This window comes from Mixophyes fleayi, chromosome 4 (assembly GCF_038048845.1).
Source record: "Mixophyes fleayi isolate aMixFle1 chromosome 4, aMixFle1.hap1, whole genome shotgun sequence".
NCBI lineage: Eukaryota > Metazoa > Chordata > Amphibia > Anura > Limnodynastidae > Mixophyes > Mixophyes fleayi.
Window position 1 is genome coordinate 3711691 of NC_134405.1, and position 24154 is coordinate 3735844.

Below are 24154 nucleotides of genomic sequence, written 5' to 3' on the forward strand. Positions count from 1 at the left end.
TGTTTCTCAAACCCAGTCCTCAGGACCCCTAACAGGACAGGTTTTCCAGATGACAAGAGAAATAATTATATCACCTGTGGATCTGTGTCAGTCAGTAACGAATACACCTGTGCTAAAGCAAGGAAATATGGAAAACATGCACTGTTAGGGGTCCTGAGGACCGGGTTTAAGAAACAGAGCTGTAGACCACACTTATTCCAGGCAGCCAATAAGCTAATTTTCCAGTTCTTTTATTATCAAATAATTTAATATAAAAATGGAACAAAAAAGATTCACAATGCATATATATATAAATATACACATTACATACAATTCTATGTAACCAGGGTCTTCACAGTGCTATATAGGAATGTGCTGTAGAACACACAAGGGGTGGGGAGAGGGTTACGTCAGTCTGTGTATGTTACATACACATGTACTGTAAATCCAGACTCCCCATTTACCGTATATATCAGTCTATATAATACGTCCCTGCACTGTATCCAGCATCGGTGACATCACATATGACATCACAGGCGCTAAACGTTCTCGTAGGTCTCTGTTTAGCAGAAGTCTCTCGTAACGGTGGACTGTGACCAAAAACAAAGGCTGAAGTGCAAAGGTCACAGTCTAAAGACTCAGGGCCAAGTGTTGCAGTTTTATGGTTATTTGTAGACAAGAGGTAACAATTTAACCGCCAGCCGCGAGGCCTAGTGTTCTATTCTCTTGGTCGGCCGTGGACATGAGGTGGCAGATTGTCTCAATACAGGGTTGAAGGTTGATGCCGTCTGTAGACACGAGGTTACAGTTTAATGGTTGGCTGCAAGGCCTAGTGTTGCAGTCTCTTGGTCAGCCGTAGGCATGAGGTGGGAGATTGTCTCGATATGGGGTTGAAGGTTGATGGCCGTCTGTAGACACGAGGTTACAGTCTAATGGTTGGCTGCAAGGCCTAGTGTTGCAGTCTCTTGGTCAGCCGTAGGCATGAGGTGGGAGATTGTCTCGATATGGGGTTGAAGGTTGATGGCCGTCTGTAAACACGAGGTTACAGTCTAATTGTTGGCTGCAAGGCCTAGTGTTGCAGTCTCTTGGTTGGCCATGGGCATGAGGTGGGAGATTGTCTAGATATGGGGTGGAAGGTTGATGGCCGTCTGTAGACATGAGGTTACAGTCTAACGGTTGGCTGCAAGTCCTAGTATTGCAGCCAGTTGGTCAGCTGTTGCAGTGGTCGTGGAAACAAGCAAGGTCCAATGGTCGATTATAGGAAGACTTAGTAGCACGGGGCAGATCCTGCCGGGACCTTCTCGGGTGGAATAATCTGCTGTAGACTCGAGAGAATCTTCTTCTGATGACCGGCCAGAGTGATCCCAATCCGTAGGAGGTCTCTAAGGTAACAAGGGACACTGTATTTAGTCATATGTGCAACACCACCCAAAGATCTTGTCTGATGCTTCCAACTACCCACCCAGTCACTACTCTTCCCCATGCGGGTCTGCTTCATGTAGAACTCCATATCATGCCACCATCCTAAGCTGCTGCCCGCTAAACTACCCTCTTACGTCAATTTCCCCCAACGTCTGCCCCATGCCAAGCTTTCTCAAACTAGACTATCTACTCCCGACTCTCCTATACTGCCCCCTTATCTATTATATGTAAAATACACTATTTACACCCAGCCCCTCTGTACTGCCCCCTGGTCTCGTATTACTGTTACGTACTCTGTGTTTATCTGCCGTACTCGGTTGAACGTTGTAAAACCGGCCGTCCTAAAGCCCTCCTCGTATCTCCCCATTTTGATTGCGTGCAGCCACTCGCCCACCGAAGAGAAGGAGGAATAGTGAGGAGTGCGCTGGTCTAGCAGAGGCTGCGAGGACCTGCGTGGAGAGAAGAACAGGGAAAGTCAGGAGCTGTGTACATGATACAATGGAGCCATTATCTCTCTATACTACGCCCACTCTTTAATTTGTAACTTCCTCCGCTGCCAACTAACCTTGAACTATGACCTCACATGTGACCTGCAGAGCATTCCTCCATTCCACAGTCTCTGCAGACCAATACTCACTTCCTCTACTAAGCCCCACTTAACCCCTTCCTCTGCACACGCCTCAGTAAGGCCTTTTTTTGTCTCCACTGTGCAGAAATCCCCTTAACCCGTTCCCCACCAGAGGCCTGCAGCATTTCTACAGAGGAGAAGAGTCTCACTCATACCCTGGCTGTTCCCGTGTGGTAATCTTCAGGCTGGCAGGATTGCGGATGAGCTTGTCCAGAGCGCTAACAATTTCTGTGAAGCGAGGCCGGGATGCTCGATCTCGCTGCCAGCAGTCCAGCATCAGTTGGTGCAGTGCCGACGGACAGTCCGGCGGTGCGGGTAGACGGTAATCCTGCTCTATGGCGTTTATCACCTGAATCGAGAAAGAGGGAATTCTGGATGAACACTTCAGTCACTAGAGAGTGGACCATCCAGGAAGCATACATTCTAGAAGAGAACTCACATCTTGATTTGACATGTCCCAGTATGGCCGCTCTCCGAAGGACATGACCTCCCACATGACTATGCCATAACCCCACACATCACTGGCTGAAGTAAACTTGCGGAAGGCGATGGCTTCAGGAGCTGTCCATCGGATTGGAATTTTACCACCCTGAGAAGATAAAAAGGGTATAATGAGTGCCACAGTCACATTTATTAGGCTATAGCCATAAAAGTATCTCTGCAGACAATATAATACTCTGTTCTTCATGTCCCATCTCCCGGACTTCTTCTAACTTTCCTTAGTGGTCTCCTCAATCTTCACCTCTAACTTTCTGGAATTTCTGCATTGGCTACGCCCAACCCTGGAAGCTTCATCTATCTACATTTACTAATACTCACATACCAATATCATCTTCCAACCCTGGGGCCTTCACTCAGTATCATTCTCATCCATTATCCCCCCACAACCCCCTCCCTCGTTCTCAGGCCTCTCCTTACCAAACAAGATGTGTACGTAGGGTCGGTTGATCCTTCTTGTAAGAACCTCGACAAGCCAAAGTCTGACACTTTGCAGACCAAGTTACTGTTCACCAAAATGTTGCGTGCAGCCAGGTCCCGGTGAACGTAATTCATCTCCGCCAGGTACCGCATGCCGGAGGCGATTCCTCGTAACATTCCGACCAGCTGGATTGGTGTAAACTGCCCATCGTTTTGCTGCCAGCACAAGCAGACAGGTTAGAAAGCTCGAACATTTACATTTTCACTTTTATAAAATATTACAGAGTGTTACTGGTTGGAAATTGTCTAGGTTCACCCAATGGTAGCGCCGGCCCTGGTCCTAGGCTCAGGAGAGCTGCTACAGCAAGAACAACTACACTATGAAGCCACAGTGGAAGCAAAAATCAGAACATCTTCCATCAGTCCATGCTTCTAACAAACCTTGTCATGAAAACTTTGCTTCACCAAACCATCCTACACCAGACCTTGTTTTATTAAACCGCCTTCTGTTAGGCCGTTATATAAAAAAAAAACTTCCGCCAGAAACGTTTTAAAACCATCATCCATCAGATTCTGAGCCATCAAACCACCCTCCGTCAAACATTGTTCCATGATATCACCCTCCGTCAAACATTGTTCTATGAAACCACCCTGCTTCAAACATTGTTCTAAGAAACCACCCTCCTTCAGACCCTGCTCCATAAAACCACCACGCGACAGGCCCTATTTCATAAAAACCACTCTACATCAGGCACTGTTCAATCAAACAATACTCCATCAAACCCTGTGCCATCAAACCATCATCTATAAGACACTGTTCCATGATACCACCCTGGGTCAAACATTGTTCCATGATATCACCCTAAGTCAAACATAATTCCATGAAACCACCCTACGTAAAACACTGTTCCATGAAACCACTCTCTGTCAAACATTGTTCTATGAAACCAAACTGCGTCAAACATTGTTCTATGAAACCACTCTCCGTCAAACATTGTTCTATGAAACCACCCTGCGTCAAACATTGTTCTATAAAACCACCCTGCGTCAAACATTGTTCCATGAAACCACCCTGTGTCAAACATTGTTCTATGAAACCACCCTCTGTCAAACATTGTTCCATGAAACCTCCCTCGGTCAAACATTGTTCCATGAAACCACCCTGCGTCAAACATTGTTCTATAAAAAACACCCTGCATCAAACATTGTTCTATGAAACCACCCTGCGTCAAACATTGTTCCATGAAACCACCCTGCATCAAACATTGTTCTATGAAACCACCCTGCATCAAACATTGTTCCATGAAACCACCCTGCGTCAAACATTGTTCTATAAAACAATGTTGCGCAAAACATTGTTCTATAAAAAACATCCTGCATCAAACATTGTTCTATGAAACCATCCTGCGTCAAACATTGTTCCATGAAACCACCCTGCGTCAAACATTGTTCTATAAAACAACGTTGCGCAAAACATTGTTCTATAAAAAACACCCTGCATCAAACATTGTTCTATGAAACCATCCTGCGTCAAACATTGTTCTATGAAACCATCCTGCATCAAACATTGTTCTATGAAACAACCCTGCGTCAAACATTGTTCTATGAAACCACCCTGCGTCAAACATTGTTTCATAAAACCACCCTGCGTCAAACATTGTTCCATGAAACCACCCTGCGTCAGACCTTGTTCCATGAAACCACCTTGCGTCAAACATTGTTCTATGAAACCATCCTGCGTCAAACATTGTTCTATGAAACCACCCTCTGTCAAACATTGTTCCATGAAACCACCCTGCCTGAAACATTTGTTCCATAAAACCACCTTGCGTTAAACATTGTTCTATGAAACCACCCTGCGTCAAACATTGTTCTATGAAACCACCCTGCATCAAACATTATTCTATGAAACCACCCTGGGTCAAACATTGTTCTATGAAACCACCTTGGGTCAAACATTGTTCTATGAAACCACCCTGGGTCAAACATTATTCTATGAAACCACCCTGCATCAAACATTGTTCTATGAAACCACCCTGGGTCAAACATTGTTCCATGAAACCACCCTGCGTCAAACATTGTTCCATGAAACCACATTGCGTCAAACATTGTTCTATGAAACCATCCTGCGTCAAACATTGTTCCATGAAACCACCCTCTGTCAAACATTGTTCCATGAAACCACCCTGCATCAAACATTGTTCTATGAAACCACACTGCATCAAACATTGTTCTATGAAACAACCCTGCATCAAACATTGTTCCATGAAACCACCCTCCGTCAAACATTGTTCTATGAAACCACCCTGCGTCAAACATTGTTCTATGAAACCATCCTCCGTCAAACATTGTTCTATGAAACCATCCTCTGTCAAACATTGTTCTATGAAACCACCCTGGGTCAAACATTGTTCTATGAAACCACCCTGGGTCAAACATTGTTCTATGAAACCACCCTGGGTCAAACATTATTCTATGAAACCACCCTGGGTCAAACATTGTTATATGAAACCACCCTGCGTCAAACATTGTTCCATGAAACCACCCTGGGTCAAACATTGTTCCATGAAACCACCCTGGGTCAAACATTGTTCTATGAAACCACCCTGCGTCAAACATTGTTCTATGAAACCACCCTGCGTCAAACATTGTTCTATGAAACCACCCTGCGTCAAACATTGTTCCATGAAACCACCCTGCGTCAAACATTGTTCCATGAAACCACATTGCGTCAAACATTGTTCTATGAAACCATCCTGCGTCAAACATTGTTCTATGAAACCACCCTCTGTCAAACATTGTTCCATGAAACCACCCTGCATCACACATTGTTCTATGAAACCACCCTGCATCAAACATAGTTCCATGAAACCACCGTGCGTCAAACATTGTTCTATGAAACCACCCTTCATCAAACATTGTTCCATGAAACCACCCTGGGTCAAACATTGTTCCATGAAACCACCCTTCGTCAAACATTGTTCCATGAAACCACCCTGCGTCAAACATTGTTCTATGAAACCACCCTGTGTCAAACATTGTTCCATGAAACCACCCTGCGTCAAACATTGTTCCATGAAACCACTGTACGTCAAACATTGTTTTATGAAACCACCCTCTGTCAAACATTGTTCCATGAAACCACCCTGCATCAAACATTGTTCCATGAAACCACCCTGCGTCAGACCTTGTTCCATGAAACCACCCTGCATCAAACATTGTTCCATGAAACCACCCTGCGTCAAACATTGTTCTATGAAACCACCCTGCGTCAAACATTGTTCCATGAAACCACTGTACGTCAAACATTGTTATATGAAACCACCCTGCGTCAAACATTGTTCCATGAAACCACCCTGGGTCAAACATTGTTCCATGAAACCACCCTGGGTCAAACATTGTTCTATGAAACCACCCTGCGTCAAACATTGTTCTATGAAACCACCCTGCGTCAAACATTGTTCCATGAAACCACCCTGCGTCAAACATTGTTCCATGAAACCACATTGCGTCAAACATTGTTCTATGAAACCATCCTGCGTCAAACATTGTTCTATGAAACCACCCTCTGTCAAACATTGTTCCATGAAACCACCCTGCATCAAACATAGTTCCATGAAACCACCCTGCGTCAAACATTGTTCTATGAAACCACCCTCTGTCAAACAATGTTTCATGAAACCACCCTGGGTCAAACATTGTTCCCTTAAACCATCCTGCGTCAAACATTGTTCTATGAAACCACCCTCTGTCAAACATTGTTCCATGAAACCACCCTGCATCACACATTGTTCTATGAAACCACCCTGCATCAAACATAGTTCCATGAAACCACCGTGCGTCAAACATTGTTCTATGAAACCACCCTTCATCAAACATTGTTCCATGAAACCACCCTGGGTCAAACATTGTTCCATGAAACCACCCTTCGTCAAACATTGTTCCATGAAACCACCCTGCGTCAAACATTGTTCTATGAAACCACCCTGTGTCAAACATTGTTCCATGAAACCACCCTGCGTCAAACATTGTTCCATGAAACCACTGTACGTCAAACATTGTTTTATGAAACCACCGTCTGTCAAACATTGTTCCATGAAACCACCCTGCGTCAAACATTGTTCCATGAAACCACCCTGCGTCAGACCTTGTTCCATGAAACCACCCTGCATCAAACATTGTTCCATGAAACCACCCTGCGTCAAACATTGTTCTATGAAACCACCCTGCGTCAAACATTGTTCCATGAAACCACTGTACGTCAAACATTGTTATATGAAACCACCCTGCGTCAAACATTGTTTCATGAAACCACCCTGGGTCAAACATTGTTCCATGAAACCACCCTGGGTCAAACATTGTTCTATGAAACCACCCTGCGTCAAACATTGTTCTATGAAACCACCCTGCGTCAAACATTGTTCCATGAAACCACCCTGCGTCAAACATTGTTCCATGAAACCACCCTGCGTCAAACATTGTTCCATGAAACCACATTGCGTCAAACATTGTTCTATGAAACCATCCTGCGTCAAACATTGTTCTATGAAACCACCCTCTGTCAAACATTGTTCCATGAAACCACCCTGCATCACACATTGTTCTATGAAACCACCCTGCATCAAACATAGTTCCATGAAACCACCGTGCGTCAAACATTGTTCTATGAAACCACCCTTCATCAAACATTGTTCCATGAAACCACCCTGGGTCAAACATTGTTCCATGAAACCACCCTCTGTCAAACATTGTTCCATGAAACCACCTTGCGTCAAACATTGTTCCATGAAACCACCCTGCGTCAGACCTTGTTCCATGAAACCACCCTGCGTCAAACATTGTTCCATGAAACCACCGTGCGTCAAACATTGTTCCATGAAACCACCCTGCGTCAAACATTGTTCTATGAAACCACCCTCTGTCAAACATTGTTCCCTTAAACCACCCTGCGTTAAACATTGTTCTATGAAACAACGTTGCGCAAAACATTGTTGTATAAAAACCACCCTGCATCAAACATTGTTCTATGAAACCACATTGCTTCAAACATTGTTCTATGAAACCACCCTGCATCAGACCTTGTTCCATGAAACCACCCTGCCTGAAACATTCTTCCATGAAACCACTCTGCGTTAAACATTGTTCCATGAAACCACCCTGGGTCAAACATTGTTCTATAAAACCACCCTGCGTCAAACATTGTTCTATGAAACCACCCTGGGTCAAACATTGTTCTATGAAACCACCCTGCGTCAAACATTGTTCCATGAAACCACCCTGGGTCAAACATTGTTCTATGAAACCACCCTGCATCAAACATTGTTCTATGAAACCACCCTCTGTCAAACATTGTTCCATGAAACCACCCTGCGTCAAACATTGTTCTATGAAACCACCCTGCGTCAAACATTGTTCTATGAAACCACCCTGCGTCAAACATTTTTCTATGAAACCACCCTGCGTCAAACATTGTTCTATGAAACCACCCTGCGTCAAACATTGTTCTATGAAACCACCCTCTGTCAAACATTGTTCCATGAAACCACCCTGCATCAAACATAGTTCCATGAAACCACCGTGCGTCAAACATTGTTCTATGAAACCACCCTTCATCAAACATTGTTCCATGAAACCACCCTGGGTCAAACATTGTTCCATGAAACCACCCTCTGTCAAACATTGTTCCATGAAACCACCCTGCGTCAAACATTGTTCCATGAAACCACCCTGCGTCAGACCTTGTTCCATGAAACCACCCTGCGTCAAACATTGTTCCATGAAACCACCGTGCGTCAAACATTGTTCCATGAAACCACCCTGCGTCAAACATTGTTCTATGAAACCACCCTCTGTCAAACATTGTTTCATGAAACCACCCTGGGTCAAACATTGTTCCCTTAAACCATCCTGCGTCAAACATTGTTCTATGGAACCACCCTCTGTCAAACATTGTTCCATGAAACCACCCTGCATCACACATTGTTCTATGAAACCACCCTGCATCAAACATAGTTCCATGAAACCACCGTGCGTCAAACATTGTTCTATGAAACCACCCTTCATCAAACATTGTTCCATGAAACCACCCTGGGTCAAACATTGTTCCATGAAACCACCCTTCGTCAAACATTGTTCCATGAAACCACCCTGCGTCAAACATTGTTCTATGAAACCACCCTGTGTCAAACATTGTTCCATGAAACCACCCTGCGTCAAACATTGTTCCATGAAACCACTGTACGTCAAACATTGTTTTATGAAACCACCGTCTGTCAAACATTGTTCCATGAAACCACCCTGCGTCAAACATTGTTCCATGAAACCACCCTGCGTCAGACCTTGTTCCATGAAACCACCCTGCATCAAACATTGTTCCATGAAACCACCCTGCGTCAAACATTGTTCTATGAAACCACCCTGCGTCAAACATTGTTCCATGAAACCACTGTACGTCAAACATTGTTATATGAAACCACCCTGCGTCAAACATTGTTTCATGAAACCACCCTGGGTCAAACATTGTTCCATGAAACCACCCTGGGTCAAACATTGTTCTATGAAACCACCCTGCGTCAAACATTGTTCTATGAAACCACCCTGCGTCAAACATTGTTCCATGAAACCACCCTGCGTCAAACATTGTTCCATGAAACCACCCTGCGTCAAACATTGTTCCATGAAACCACATTGCGTCAAACATTGTTCTATGAAACCATCCTGCGTCAAACATTGTTCTATGAAACCACCCTCTGTCAAACATTGTTCCATGAAACCACCCTGCATCACACATTGTTCTATGAAACCACCCTGCATCAAACATAGTTCCATGAAACCACCGTGCGTCAAACATTGTTCTATGAAACCACCCTTCATCAAACATTGTTCCATGAAACCACCCTGGGTCAAACATTGTTCCATGAAACCACCCTCTGTCAAACATTGTTCCATGAAACCACCTTGCGTCAAACATTGTTCCATGAAACCACCCTGCGTCAGACCTTGTTCCATGAAACCACCCTGCGTCAAACATTGTTCCATGAAACCACCCTGCGTCAAACATTGTTCTATGAAACCACCCTCTGTCAAACATTGTTCCCTTAAACCACCCTGCGTTAAACATTGTTCTATGAAACAACGTTGCGCAAAACATTGTTGTATAAAAACCACCCTGCATCAAACATTGTTCTATGAAACCACATTGCTTCAAACATTGTTCTATGAAACCACCCTGCATCAGACCTTGTTCCATGAAACCACCCTGCCTGAAACATTCTTCCATGAAACCACTCTGCGTTAAACATTGTTCCATGAAACCACCCTGGGTCAAACATTGTTCTATAAAACCACCCTGCGTCAAACATTGTTCTATGAAACCACCCTGGGTCAAACATTGTTCTATGAAACCACCCTGCGTCAAACATTGTTCCATGAAACCACCCTGGGTCAAACATTGTTCTATGAAACCACCCTGCATCAAACATTGTTCTATGAAACCACCCTCTGTCAAACATTGTTCCATGAAACCACCCTGCGTCAAACATTGTTCTATGAAACCACCCTGCGTCAAACATTGTTCTATGAAACCACCCTGCGTCAAACATTTTTCTATGAAACCACCCTGCGTCAAACATTGTTCTATGAAACCACCCTGCGTCAAACATTGTTCTATGAAACCACCCTGCGTCAAACATTACTCCATAAAACCACCCTCCTTCAGACCGTTCCATAATCAAACAATACTCCATCAAACCCTGTGCCATCCAACCATCCTCTGTAAAACATTGCTCTATGAAACCACCCTCCTTCAGACCCTGTGCCATCACACCACCCTCCATCAGATATTATTCTATTAAAGTACCCGCCGGGGGACCCTATTCCATAAAAGCACCCTCCGTCAGACGATGTTCCATAAAACCATCCTTTGTCATACATGGTTGTATAAAACCACCGTCTGTCAGACCCTAGATTGTCAGACACTGGTCCATAAAACCAACCTCCAGACCCTGTGCCATCAAAATCACCCTCCACCAGACCCAGTACCGTAAAACCATCCTCTGTCAGACCCTGTTCTATCAAACAATGCTCCATCAAACCATCCTCAGTCATACATGGTGGTATAAGTCAAACCTTATTTCACAAATGTGAGACCATGTGCCATCAAACTATTCGCCAGTAGACCCTTCTTTATCAGATCTCCTGTATTTTCATTAAAATTAATATTTAACTTCTCTTAACAAATGTAGCCACAAAACATGCTATATTTCCAAGTGGACATAAGAATAATCTGCCTTAGAAATACACAAGCAACACACTCACTCTGAGAAATGAGTCCAGGGCCCCGTTTTCCATGTACTCGGTAATAATCATAACGGGGCAGTTGTTTGTAATTACTCCCTCCAAGTGGATGATGTTAGGATGCTGAAACTGCCCCATGATGCTGGCCTCACTCAGGAACTCCCGCCGCAGACGCTCAGTGTAGCCACCTTTCAAAGTTTTGATGGCCACATAGTTTTCCTTCTTCCCTGGGACCTTGAGACGCCCCCGACACACTTCACCAAATTCACCTGTGGGAGAAACAGGTAATTATGAAACTAACCTCCGGCATGCTGGTAATATAGATTACAAGTCCTGTGACATGGTCAAATATCCCACCTTCCCCTTCAAACCAAGGTCATAACCCTTCACCTATCCTCCTTTCTTCAACTAATTCTATATCGTGATCTTCAGTTTGTTTTCTCAGCCCACTTCTCCATACTTATAATGATTCCTTCCCCTCATAAAGTCTCCTACGAAGTTTCATCCACTTTCCCCATATTTGTTCCTCACCAGCTCCTATGACCTCCTCAATTTTCACATAGGACACGTCAATCTCTTTAGCGAATTCTCTCACAGCCTCGTTAGGGTCTTCGTAGGTGAAAGGATCGATGTACAACTTGGTGTCTAGAGCGGGACAACACAATTAACAGACATACGGAGGCACAACCAGTGTAAATTCACTTGTGTAAATGATAAGATTATTATATATTGTCAGGGCATTCGCCGACTACATAAAAGACACCAGACGGGATGTTCTATGAGGCATGTAATAAAGAGATATTTATACACATACTAAAGTCAATATTATAAACATATTACAAGGCAGCTCAAAGATCTCCGGCTACATATGAGCCATCAAATAAAGCCTTGATGACATCATATTCTTTATAAGACTTAAATTATATCACACAGGGCAGATAAGTCACCATAAAAGTCTGAACCCCATATGGTAATAAATCCCCGATAACCAGTAATATCTTCAACACAACGACCAAACACTCACTGTGTCCGATGAGGTACTGCCCCGGCTTGTCGCAATACTCCGGTTCCTTGTTACCCCCATGCTTCCTGTGTGGACAGACAGGCAGACAGGGGGGTTTCAGAGAGTGAAGGTCCTTGCCATACAACGTCTGCACCTCCCCATTACTATGGTGGTGGGCTAGTGGCCGACCCTCTGCCATTACTATGGTGGTGGGCTAGTGGCCGACCCTCTGCCATTCTTTTGTTGTCCCTACAATGGACAGGAGGGCAGGCGGCAGGGGAGGGCTGACTCAGCAGCCTATTAGGAACATTTTAAAGGAAACAAAAATGCAGGGGGCCCAGTGACCTGGCCCAAAGTAGCCCACTATGGGACCGGCCTGGGGGGCAGATGCCCAGCCTGCCCCTGGCAGCAGCTAGACCCCAGAAGATTATTAGACTGGATTCAGAGTGGTCTCACCTCACACACACCACAGCAACGATGATAACTGCGAGCACCAGCACCGCCCCAACTCCGGCCGTCCCAGCGATTAATTCCACCTGTGGCTGGGCCTTCTCTGGGTCTGGGGCAAGAGATGTACATGTGAGTATAAAGCGAAGGCAGAAAGGTAACCTACCCCCAGCTCACCCTTCACTTACCCAACGGCAGAGTCTGGAATAGGGTGTCTCCGCTGAACGCCCCATATCCGGCCTCGGTCCTGGCTCGCACCTGAACCACATACACAACCCCCGCGCGGAGTTCTTTCAGCTCGGCCTCACTGCCCGGGGTCTTCAGAAACATTATCAAGGGCTTCTCTTGATCCTGTTTAGAGATCGGTATTAACCTTCGCTCTTTCTTGCCCCCTTGGAAAATGAGGAGTCCCCTAGAACCAACCTCTGCCACCTCTCACCTTCTCGTAGTACTTGACTTCATAGTCCAGAATGTTGCCCCTGTTGGGTGACTGCTGCGGGTGCGGAGGGTTCCATCGTAGGGATAAGGAGGAATCGGATGCGGCAATTTGGTGGATGCCAGTCACAGGAAGAGGTACTAGATAGAAAGAAGACACAAGATTAATCCTCTGGTCCAAGAGGTCTCCAAATCCAGACATGAGTATCACTGGCCAACTCACGGTCACGGTCTGTGGTGACGCTGTACTCCTCGCCCTCTGCGGGAACTCCGCTATGTTCGGACACGCCGTTAAGGGCCAGGACTCGGAAGGTGTAGGTAACTCGGGGGCGGAGCCCGGAGACTTGGAGTTTGCTATCCATCAGCTTTTGAGGGTGGGGAGAGAAGGAGAGACGGGTGCAAGGGGTGCAGCTGCCACCGCCGGCACACTCTGTACACTGCACCTCATAGTACAAGTCCGATCGCCCGCCAGAATCCAAGGGTTCACTCCACTCTAGGTCCACCATGGATCCATTCACGTTGGCTACGATACTGCGAGGGGCAGACGGAGTGGCTAGAGGACAGGAACATTGTATTATATAAAGACCAACTCTAAATTCTACACTCCTCCCACTGAGCATTAATACATATTCATTCATTATAAATCACCTTTTCCTAATGCAACCCTGCTATATATCGTACCCTGTTTTTCAATTTGGCACTAAAGAATGGAGCACTGTATACGCCCCACTTTCAGAGATACTGAGATTAAACATTCAGGCATTTGATATTTAGCCACTGGGAGGCGCTGTTACACTGCAGCAAGTAATGAACACGGCAGCTCCCAGACTTATTAATAAGCAGGGAAACCTAGTTCCCTAATGCCATGTGTAAACGGGACCACTTACCTGTGCAGGGGGCAGTCACAGGGTCTCCGGGAACCCGGTAAAATCCTACTCTGCAGTTACATGCGGTGGCACCAGGACTACCAGAGAGGCTGTTCTGAGGGCAGAGTTGGCACGGCATCTCCCCAACGCTGGGCTTAAAAAATCCAGGAGGGCATGCTGCAAAATCAAAGAGAAACACATTAGAGTGCAAGCTCTTTAGCTCATGGTGTTGAAATATTTGATCTCCTGTGTTTCCTGGGTACTAGGAGAAGAGGAGGAGTTTAATGTTTGCTGGAAACAGGCAGTAGAGGGGATAAATGAGTGGTGATCTCTCTAGTGCTGGCAGTAGAGGGGATAAATGAGTGGTGGTCTCTAGTGCTGGCAGTAGAGGGGATAAATGAGTGGTGGTCTCTCTAGTGCTGGCAGTAGAGGGAATAAATGAGTGGTGGTCTCTAGTGCTGGCAGTAGAGGGGATAAATGAGTGGTGGTCTCTAGTGCCGGCAGTAGAGGGGATAAATGAGTGGTGGTCTCTAGTGCCGGCAGTAGAGGGGATAAATGATTGGTTGTCTCTCTAGTGCTGGCAGTAGAGGGGATAAATGAGTGGTGGTCTCTAGTGCTGGCAGTAGAGGGGATAAATGAGTGGTGGTCTCTAGTGCCGGCAGTAGAGGGGATAAATGATTGGTTGTCTCTCTAGTGCCGGCAGTAGAGGGGATAAATGATTGGTTGTCTCTCTAGTGCTGGCAGTAGAGGGGATAAATGAGTGGTGGTCTCTCTAGTGCTGGCAGTAGAGGGGATAAATGAGTGGTGGTCTCTAGTGCTGGCAGTAGAGGGGATAAATGAGTGGTGGTCTCTCTAGTGCTGGCAGTAGAGGGGATAAATGAGTGGTGGTCTCTAATGCTGGCAGTAGAGGGGATAAATGAGTGGTAGTCTCTCTAGTGCTGGCAGTAGAGGGGATAAATGAGTGGTGGTCTCTCTAGTGCTGGCAGTAGAGGGGATAAATGAGTGGTGGTCTCTCTAGTGCTGGCAGTAGAGGGGATAAATGAGTGGTGGTCTCTAGTGCTGGCAGTAGAGGGGATAAATGAGTGGTGGTCTCTAGTGCTGGCAGTAGAGGGGATAAATGAGTGGTGGTCTCTAGTGCTGGCAGTAGAGAGGATAAATGAGTGGTGGTCTCTAGTGCTGGCAGTAGAGAGGATAAATGAGTGGTGGTCTCTGGTGCTGGCAGTAGAAGGGATAAATGAGTGGTGGTCTCTAGTGCTGGCAGTAGAGGGGATAAATGAGTGGTGGTCTCTCTAGTGCTGGCAGTAGAGGGGATAAATGAGTGGTGGTCTCTAGTGCTGGCAGTAGAGGGGATAAATGAGTGGTGGTCTCTAGTGCTGGCAGTAGAGGGGATAAATGAGTGGTGGTCTCTAGTGCTGGCAGTAGAGAGGATAAATGAGTGGTGGTCTCTAGTGCTGGCAGTAGAGAGGATAAATGAGTGGTGGTCTCTAGTGCTGGCAGTAGAGAGGATAAATGAGTGGTGGTCTCTGGTGCTGGCAGTAGAAGGGATAAATGAGTGGTGGTCTCTAGTGCTGGCAGTAGAGGGGATAAATGAGTGGTGGTCTCTCTAGTGCTGGCAGTAGAGGGGATAAATGAGTGGTGGTCTCTCTAGTGCTGGCAGTAGAGGGGATAAATGAGTGGTGGTCTCTAGTGCTGGCAGTAGAGGGGATAAATGAGTGGTGGTCTCTCTAGTGCTGGCAGTAGAGGGGATAAATGAGTGGTGGTCTCTAGTGCCGGCAGTAGAGGGGATAAATGATTGGTTGTCTCTCTAGTGCTGGCAGTAGAGGGGATAAATGAGTGATGGTCTCTATAATGCTGGCAGGAGAAGGGTTAAATGAGTGGTGGTCTGTTTGGGCTGGATAGAGAAGGGTTAAATAAGCCTCTGGTATAATTCCCCCCCCCCCCCCCTTTCATGCTTCCTGCCCCCTCCCTTACCTCCCCCTCCTCACACACATACCTGACATTCCAGCTTCCTTTTGTCTGTGACACCTCTGAGCCAAGAGCACTGACAGGGGGCAGCCATCCCCTCCCCCACCTCCTGTTGCTGTACAGTGTGCAGAGCAGAGACCCTCATAACAGGGAACGTCCTACACACCATCACCTGAACCTCACCACTAACTCCACACATGATCAATGTTGACTAATCACTGCACCTCACAGTGTGTGCGTGTACTAGACATGGGTGAGTGTGGGACCTCTGACATGGAGAGTGTAAGAGTGACACAATAAATACGCCCTCAGTTTTCCTGGTATCCCACCTTCACATTTGGTCCGGCCGTCTTTCTCCTCCCTTCCTGCCGCACAGACACATTCTCCCGTGGCCGGTTTGGCCCACTCCCCATCCTCCCGGCAGTACATGGTGGGACGTCTCCCGAGAGAGCCCTCAGCTCCCTCCACACAGCTGCCCTCAGCTGACACCACCAGACCCTCCGACACCGTCTCGGGGAAGCTCGCCAGTGAAGCAACAACAGCTGGGCATAACCGATAGAAGACACGGACAGCAAGCAGCGCCATACAGGCCCCTTGATCTTGGAACGCTAGGTAGAAACCAGTGGTGGTCAAAGAAATCAAACGCAAAATCTTGACGTTGGACCTTATTGAGCTTCCACTCCCACGTACAGACGGCCTTCCCAGAGTGTCAGCTGCCACCGTGTCCGCTTTCATCCATGGGTTCTCCAGCCAAGGAGGGAAGTTGTCGTTAGCCAAGTCTGAGTTGGCCGGGTAATAGTAGAGATTGAAAGTCTCTTTGCATGAACGACCAGCTCGGGATATGGATGCGCACTCCATCATTGTAAACGTTATCTGTATGTAGGCGTGTTGTGCAGGGCCCCGTCGGATGTAATTAGTCCGCAGCCAGTTGTTCTGAGCGGAAAGGTGAGCATTGCAGATTTCATAGGTACGGACCGGGGTCTGTTCCTCATCCAGGCCAGAGGTTTCGTCCCACTGCAGGAGAAAGAGAAGACTAGTGAGTAGAAGCAGTTATGGTGGGGTCACTCCTAGATAACAAAGAGGAGCTGACAAAAACTAGAACAACTGGGAAAAACACAAAGATGACTGGTAAGGAAAGAAGGAAGACTGGGAAGGAAAGAAGGAAGACTGGGAAGGAAAGAAGGAAGACTGGGAAGGAAAGAAGGAAGACTAGGAGGCACACAAGGAAGACTGGGAAAGAAAGAAGGAAGACTGGGAAGGAAAGAAGGAAGACTGGGAAGGAAACAAGGAAGACTGGGAAGGAAAGAAGGAAGACTAGGAGGCACACAAGGAAGACTGGGAAAGAAAGAAGGAAGACTGGGAAGGAAACAAGGAAGACTGGGAAGGAAACAAGGAAGACTGGGAAGGAAAGAAGGAAGACTAGGAGGCACACAAGGAAGACTGGGAAGAACACAAGTACGACTGGGAAAGAAACAAGGAAGACCGGGGAGGAATGAAGGAAATGACTGGAACAGAAGTGAGGAAGGAACGAGAAAAAGAGAGAGCTTAAGTGGGAAGCAAGGAAAACTGCAAAGGAAGGAATGATAAAACTGGAAACAAAGTAAGAACTTAACTGTAATAACAGGGAAGGATAGAAATCATATTGGGGGCGGAGGGGGCCACATAACGGGGATGGAGGGGGCCACAAATGGCCACATAATGGGAATGGAGGGGGCCACATAACGGGGATGAAGGGGCCCACATAACAGGGACGGACGCAGCCACATAACAGGGACGGACGCAGCCACATAACAGGGACGGAGGGAGCCACATGTGGCCACATAACGGGGACGGAGGGGGCCACATTATGGGGACGGACGTGGCCACATAACGGGGACGGACGCGGCCACATAACGGGATGGACGCAGCCACATAACGGGGACGGAGGGCGCCACATAACGGGGACGAAATAACTGGGACGTAAGTGTGGAAATAACTGGATGGGAAAATGCAGAGAACCATTACGGAGGATGAGAATTTGCCCAGTTATTAGAATTCCATTCCAAGGAAGGAACGGCTGGAGAACAGATATACAGACAATAGACGCTACCTGGCTGTCTGATTTGGGAAACGTTGTCCACCGAAGATCAGAGGTTTCCAGCTTCGTGTTCATAAGTGTTACTGAGGAGACACAGAGTGAGAATCATTATAGCGGGAAATATCCAGGAATGTTACCAACTTCAGCACAGTATCCACCACGTCCAATATCACTATATCACCCACATATACTGCAGTGCTGTACAATAAGGAGACATATAGATTATACCATGATAACAGTACAGGAACATACAGTGATACAGAAGGTGAGAGGACCCCGCTCACTACAGCTTATATCACCTACATATACTGCAGTGCTGAAATAAATACAGAAGACGGCGCTGGCTTGGACTACATATCCCAGAATCACACCACAACTGACCGGTCACAGTGAAGAGAGCAGTAATAACACCCGGGTGAGGGAGAGAGGAGAGAACTGAGACAGATCTGTGAGAGGACAGAGATATATTAATGTGATTGATCTAATGAGAGATGTATATGTAAAAGGCTGTATTTGTGGAGAACGGCATTTAAGAAAAATCATCTGTAATACATGTAAAGATAATTATTTATGAAGCCAAAGCATCTGTGAGGAAAAACATCATTTTGAAGCAAACAGCCCTCTGGGATAAGAAACAGTGATATTGGTATAATCAAACCCTGGTTCTTGTGAGTAAACCTGAGAAACTATCATATCCTTATATCATATAAACCTGAAGTGAAAGAGAGATATAGATTTAACACCTGCATCAGTATTAATATTTATTTCAGAGACGGATATATTCAATATAGTCAGTGTGATATGATCTATATATATATATATATATATATATATATATATATATATATATATATATATAATATATATATATATATAGATGTGTGTGTGTGTGTGTGTGTGTGTGTGTGTGTTTGGCATAGCGATATTTTATAGTGAGTTAGGATTAGTTTATACAGGGAATTTTGTAGTCTATTAGAAATAATATAATATCAAAATTACATTGATGTTATAACATCTAAATGTATTGATATATCTCTAGTGAGTCTAATACTCAACCTCATACAAGTGTTTGTGATTTTGATTATTATTTATTCCCTAATTATGCATCTATTTAAAATGTATATTGTAAATAGATGTACAAATAGATATAAATTTATATTTAAAAAATATATTTCCAAAGTAAATATTTTTATATATAAGACCCATCTTATAATGTGTGGTAGCAGGGAAGTGGGTGTGGTTACAGGGGGTCCCCATGTCGCCCCTGGTGGTCATTACATCCACCTCCATACATACCCAGACTAAGAAGACTAATGACGCCACAGCGCATGACGAAGTAAGTGATAAGCACACAACGATTTTACATTTTCACCCTTAGCAGGAGTAAGGGGTGCTACATATAGAATACCCCATGATAACAATACATTGAGTGCTTGGTATCAGTGTGGTGTAGCACAGACGCAGGGAGCGCGGCCCAGCAGGGACTCAGGGAGCGCGGCCCAGCAGGGACTCAGGGAGCGCGGCCCAGCAGGGAGGCAGGGAGCGCGGCCCAGCAGGGAGGCAGGGAGCGCGGCCCAGCAGGGAGGCAGGGAGCGCGGCCCAGCTAGGACGCAGGGAGCGCTGCCCAGCAGGGACGCAGGGAGCGCTGCCCAGCAGGGAGGCAGGGAGCGCGGCCCAGCAGGGAGGCAGGGAGCGCGGCCCAGCAGGGAGGCAGGGAGCGCGGCCCAGCTGGGACGCAGGGAGCGCTGCCCAGCAGGGACGCAGGGAGCGCTGCCCAGCAGGGAGGCAGGGAGCGCGGCCCAGCAGGGAGGCAGGGAGCGCGGCCCAGCAGGGAGGCAGGGAGCGCGGCCCAGCAGGGAGGCAGGGAGCGCGGCCCAGCAGGGAGGCAGGGAGCGCGGCCCAGCAGGGAGGCAGGGAGCGCGGCCCAGCAGGGACGCAGGGAGCGCGGCCCAGCAGGGAGGCAGGGAGCGCGGCCCAGCAGGGAGGCAGGGAGCGCGGCCCAGCAGGGAGGCAGGGAGCGCGGCCCAGCAGGGAGGCAGGGAGCGCTGCCCAGCAGGGAGGCAGGGAGCGCTGCCCAGCAGGGAGGCAGGGAGCGCTGCCCAGCAGGGAGGCAGGGAGCGCGGCCCAGCAGGGAATCAGGGAGCGCGGCCCACAGGGACTCAGGGAGCGCGGCCCAGCAGGGAGGCAGGGAGCGCTGCCCAGCAGGGAGGCAGGGAGCGCGGCCCAGCAGGGAATCAGGGAGCGCGGCCCACAGGGACTCAGGGAGCGCGGCCCAGCAGGGAGGCAGGGAGCGCTGCCCAGCAGGGACTCAGGGAGTGCGGCCCAGCTAGGAGGCAGGGAGCGCTGCCCAGCAGGGAGGCAGGGAGCGCTGCCCAGCAGGGAGGCAGGGAGCGCGGCCCAGCAGGGACGCAGGGAGCGCTGCCCAGCAGGGAGGCAGGGAGTGCGGCCCAGCTAGGAGGCAGGGAGCGCGGCCCAGCAGGGACTCAGGGAGCGCGGCCCAGCAGGGAGGCAGGGAGCGCGGCCCAGCAGGGAGGCAGGGAGTGCGGCCCAGCTAGGACGCAGGGAGCGCTGCCCAGCAGGGACGCAGGGAGCGCTGCCCAGCAGGGAGGCAGGGAGCGCGGCCCAGCAGGGAGGCAGGGAGCGCGGCCCAGCAGGGAGGCAGGGAGCGCGGCCCAGCAGGGAGGCAGGGAGCGCGGCCCAGCAGGGAGGCAGGGAGCGCGGCCCAGCAGGGAGGCAGGGAGCGCGGCCCAGCAGGGACGCAGGGAGCGCGGCCCAGCAGGGAGGCAGGGAGCGCGGCCCAGCAGGGAGGCAGGGAGCGCGGCCCAGCAGGGAGGCAGGGAGCGCGGCCCAGCAGGGAGGCAGGGAGCGCTGCCCAGCAGGGAGGCAGGGAGCGCGGCCCAGCAGGGAATCAGGGAGCGCGGCCCACAGGGACTCAGGGAGCGCGGCCCAGCAGGGAGGCAGGGAGCGCTGCCCAGCAGGGAGGCAGGGAGCGCTGCCCAGCAGGGAGGCAGGGAGCGCGGCCCAGCAGGGAATCAGGGAGCGCGGCCCACAGGGACTCAGGGAGCGCGGCCCAGCAGGGAGGCAGGGAGCGCTGCCCAGCAGGGACTCAGGGAGTGCGGCCCAGCTAGGAGGCAGGGAGCGCTGCCCAGCAGGGAGGCAGGGAGCGCTGCCCAGCAGGGAGGCAGGGAGCGCGGCCCAGCAGGGACGCAGGGAGCGCTGCCCAGCAGGGAGGCAGGGAGCGCGGCCCAGCAGGGACGCAGGGAGCGCTGCCCAGCAGGGAGCGCGGCCCAGCAGGGAGGCAGGGAGCGCGGCCCAGCAGGGAGCGCGGCCCAGCAGGGACGTAGGGAGAGCGGCCCAGCAAGAAGGCAGAGAGTGCGGCCCAGCAGGGAGGCAGGGAGCGCGGCCCAGCAGGGAGGCAGGGAGCGCTGCCCAGCAGGGACGTAGGGAGAGCGGCCCAGCAAGAAGGCAGGGAGCGCGGCCCAGCAGGGAGGCAGGGAGCGCGGCCCAGCAGGGAGCGCGGCCCAGCAGGGACGTAGGGAGAGCGGCCCAGCAAGAAGGCAGAGAGTGCGGCCCAGCAAGAAGGCAGGGAGCGCGGCCCAGCAGGGAGGCAGGGAGCGCGGCCCAGCAGGGACGCAGGGAGCGCTGCCCAGCAGGGACGTAGGGAGAGCGGCCCAGCAGGGAGGCAGGGAGAGCGGCCCAGCAAGAAGGCAGAGAGTGCGGCCCAGCAGGGAGGCAGGGAGCGCGGCCCAGCAGGGACGCAGGGAGCGCGGTACAACTGAATATTAGTGAGTGGTATGGCAGAGTCGCAGTAAGCGCAGTGCAGCAGAGTGCACTGGATGTGTATATAGAGTGATAAGTAATGGAAAGCGGAGATATCCCGGGTGGGTACATATTGACTTGTGAATGCCAGCGTGTCTGCTGAGGGCAGAGAGAGGGCACAGGGGTGACGCGGCTGTGTTATCTGCCGGTATATAAACACAGCAGGTGTGGGGGAGACTGTCCCGTGTAACTGGTATCAGATGGGAGAGTGGCCAGGGTACACAAGGCAGACGTGTAACCATACTGTAACAAAGTCTGCTCCACCTGTAGTGTGGGAGAGTTATTAGATCCATATACGCTTCAGGATATGAGGTACATGGTACCTCACACCACCTGCATAGACAGGGAGGACCTTACTCTGCGCTGCACACAAGTGTAGAGAGTAGAAGACGGGACAAGAGGATTTCAGTTTGTAGGGTGGAGAGCTCCGTAGACTATTCTGTGCCCTTTTTTTTTACATTTAAAATAATTTATCCCCATTTTGCCGCCAATTCATCTTCCCCATTACGAGTAAGTGTGAGCCCAGGAGGGGTCCGGGGGCCAGATGCCTCTCCACGAGGGGGGATGGGGGCCAGACGCCTCTCCACGAGGGGGGATGGGGGCCAGACGCCGCTCCAAGATGGGGGAACGGGAGACAGACGCCGCTCCACGAGGGAGGACAGGGGACAGACTCCGCTCCACGAGGGGGGACGGGGGCCAGATGCCTCTCCACGAGGGGGGACGGGGGCCAGACGCCTCTCCACGAGGGGGGATGGGGGCCAGACGCCTCTCCACGAGGGGGGATGGGGGCCAGACGCTGCTCCACGATGGGGGAACGGGAGACAGACGCCGCTGCATGAGGGAGGACAGGAGACAGACGCCGCTCCACGAGGGGAGATGGGAGAAAGACGCCGCTCCACGAGGGGGGGCGGCGGACAGAGGCCGCTCCACGATGGGGGACGGGGGCCAGAAGCCGCTGCGCGATGGGGGAACGGGGGACAGAGGCCGCTCCACGATGGGGAAAAGGGGGCCAGACGCCGCTACATGAGGGGGGACGGGGGACAGACGCCGATCCACGAGGGGAGACAGATGCTCCACGAGGGGGGACAGGGGACAGACGCCGCTCCACGAGGGGAGACGGGGGACAGACGCCGATCCACGAGGGGGGACAGACGCCGCTCCACGAGGGGGGACGGGGGACAGACACCGCTCCACGAGGGGGGACAGATGCTCCACGAGGGGGGACAGACGCCGCTCCACGAGGGGGGACGGGGGACAGACGCTGCTACATGAGAGGGGACGGGGGACAGACGCTGCTACATGAGAGGGGACGGAGGACAGACGCCGCTCCACGAGGGGGGACGGGGGACAGACGCTGCTACATGAGGGGGGACGGGGGACAGACGCCGCTCCACAAGGGGGAACGGAGGACAGACGCCGCTCCACGAGGGGGGACAGATGCTCCACGAGGGGGGATGGGGGGCAGACGTGCTGAGTGACCCTGAATTTCGCTCTCTCGGATGATGAGCAGACAAAGGACATGACACAGTCCGGGTGTGTCTGTTTCCAGGTGCCTGGGGAGCAGCGGAGGAGGAGGCAGGGTAATTACAGGCTTGGCAGGCGATGAGAGCATTGCCCCCGGGGGGTTGGATTGAGTGACTGTGACGGAGCAGACAGGTAACTTTCACTAACAACCTGGATCTGTGTTCATGGCACAATACCAGGTATCCCAGGTTATTACCCTGTTGTCTGTACAGAGCTGGGAATACCTTATGCAGATACATAACGCTGCCATTAGGAAGACGGGTAATTAACATATCTGTGACTCATCCCCGGTCATGTTATTATCAGCTCAGCTACACGACAACTAGTTAGGAGGACGAGGGGTTAATCGCGGATCTCTTGTATCAGAAACATTTAGAACTCGCCGGCTTAATAAGTTCAAAACATACCGAGATGTTCAGAATGTCAGCAGGAAAATCTGTATAAAACAATATATTGTCACAATCTCAACAATCCACCCAACATTAAACACAAACACTCAGACTTAAGACAACCATCTTATACCCGTGGCAGATAAAAGATGTCATAGAAACATTTGAAAAAATGTCACCAACGAACTAGAGAGAACGGATTAAAAAAAGAGGAGACAGAAGCGATGAAGACACTGAAGAATGAGTGTGGAGAATGTGGTTAGCATCGAGCGACGTCACATCCTTGTACACAATAACTGATCACGAGATGGGAAGTCTAACACTAGAAAACAAACAGATTGGGGGGAATTGAATTCTCCCCAGAGTATCGCCGCGCTAAACCTATTA

General features: G+C 49.7%; 1 protein-coding gene across 1 annotated transcript in view; it reads right to left on the minus strand.

The window, feature by feature from the left end:
- Positions 1–209: 209 nt before the first annotated feature.
- EPHB4 (EPH receptor B4) overlaps positions 210–24154 on the minus strand; it is a 34348-nt gene continuing 10403 nt past the window's right edge. The window contains exons 2-16 of the mRNA XM_075206163.1: positions 18048–18118; positions 16288–16972; positions 14015–14170; positions 13351–13680; positions 13132–13268; positions 12881–13043; positions 12702–12804; positions 12267–12331; positions 11774–11887; positions 11264–11511; positions 2948–3163; positions 2469–2618; positions 2185–2378; positions 1695–1850; positions 210–1361 (exon numbers count right to left, since the gene is read on the minus strand). Coding sequence (XP_075062264.1) covers positions 1247–1361; positions 1695–1850; positions 2185–2378; positions 2469–2618; positions 2948–3163; positions 11264–11511; positions 11774–11887; positions 12267–12331; positions 12702–12804; positions 12881–13043; positions 13132–13268; positions 13351–13680; positions 14015–14170; positions 16288–16972; positions 18048–18118 — 2903 coding nt within the window. The 3' untranslated portion in view covers positions 210–1246. The remainder of the gene's footprint in view (positions 1362–1694; positions 1851–2184; positions 2379–2468; positions 2619–2947; positions 3164–11263; positions 11512–11773; positions 11888–12266; positions 12332–12701; positions 12805–12880; positions 13044–13131; positions 13269–13350; positions 13681–14014; positions 14171–16287; positions 16973–18047; positions 18119–24154) is intronic.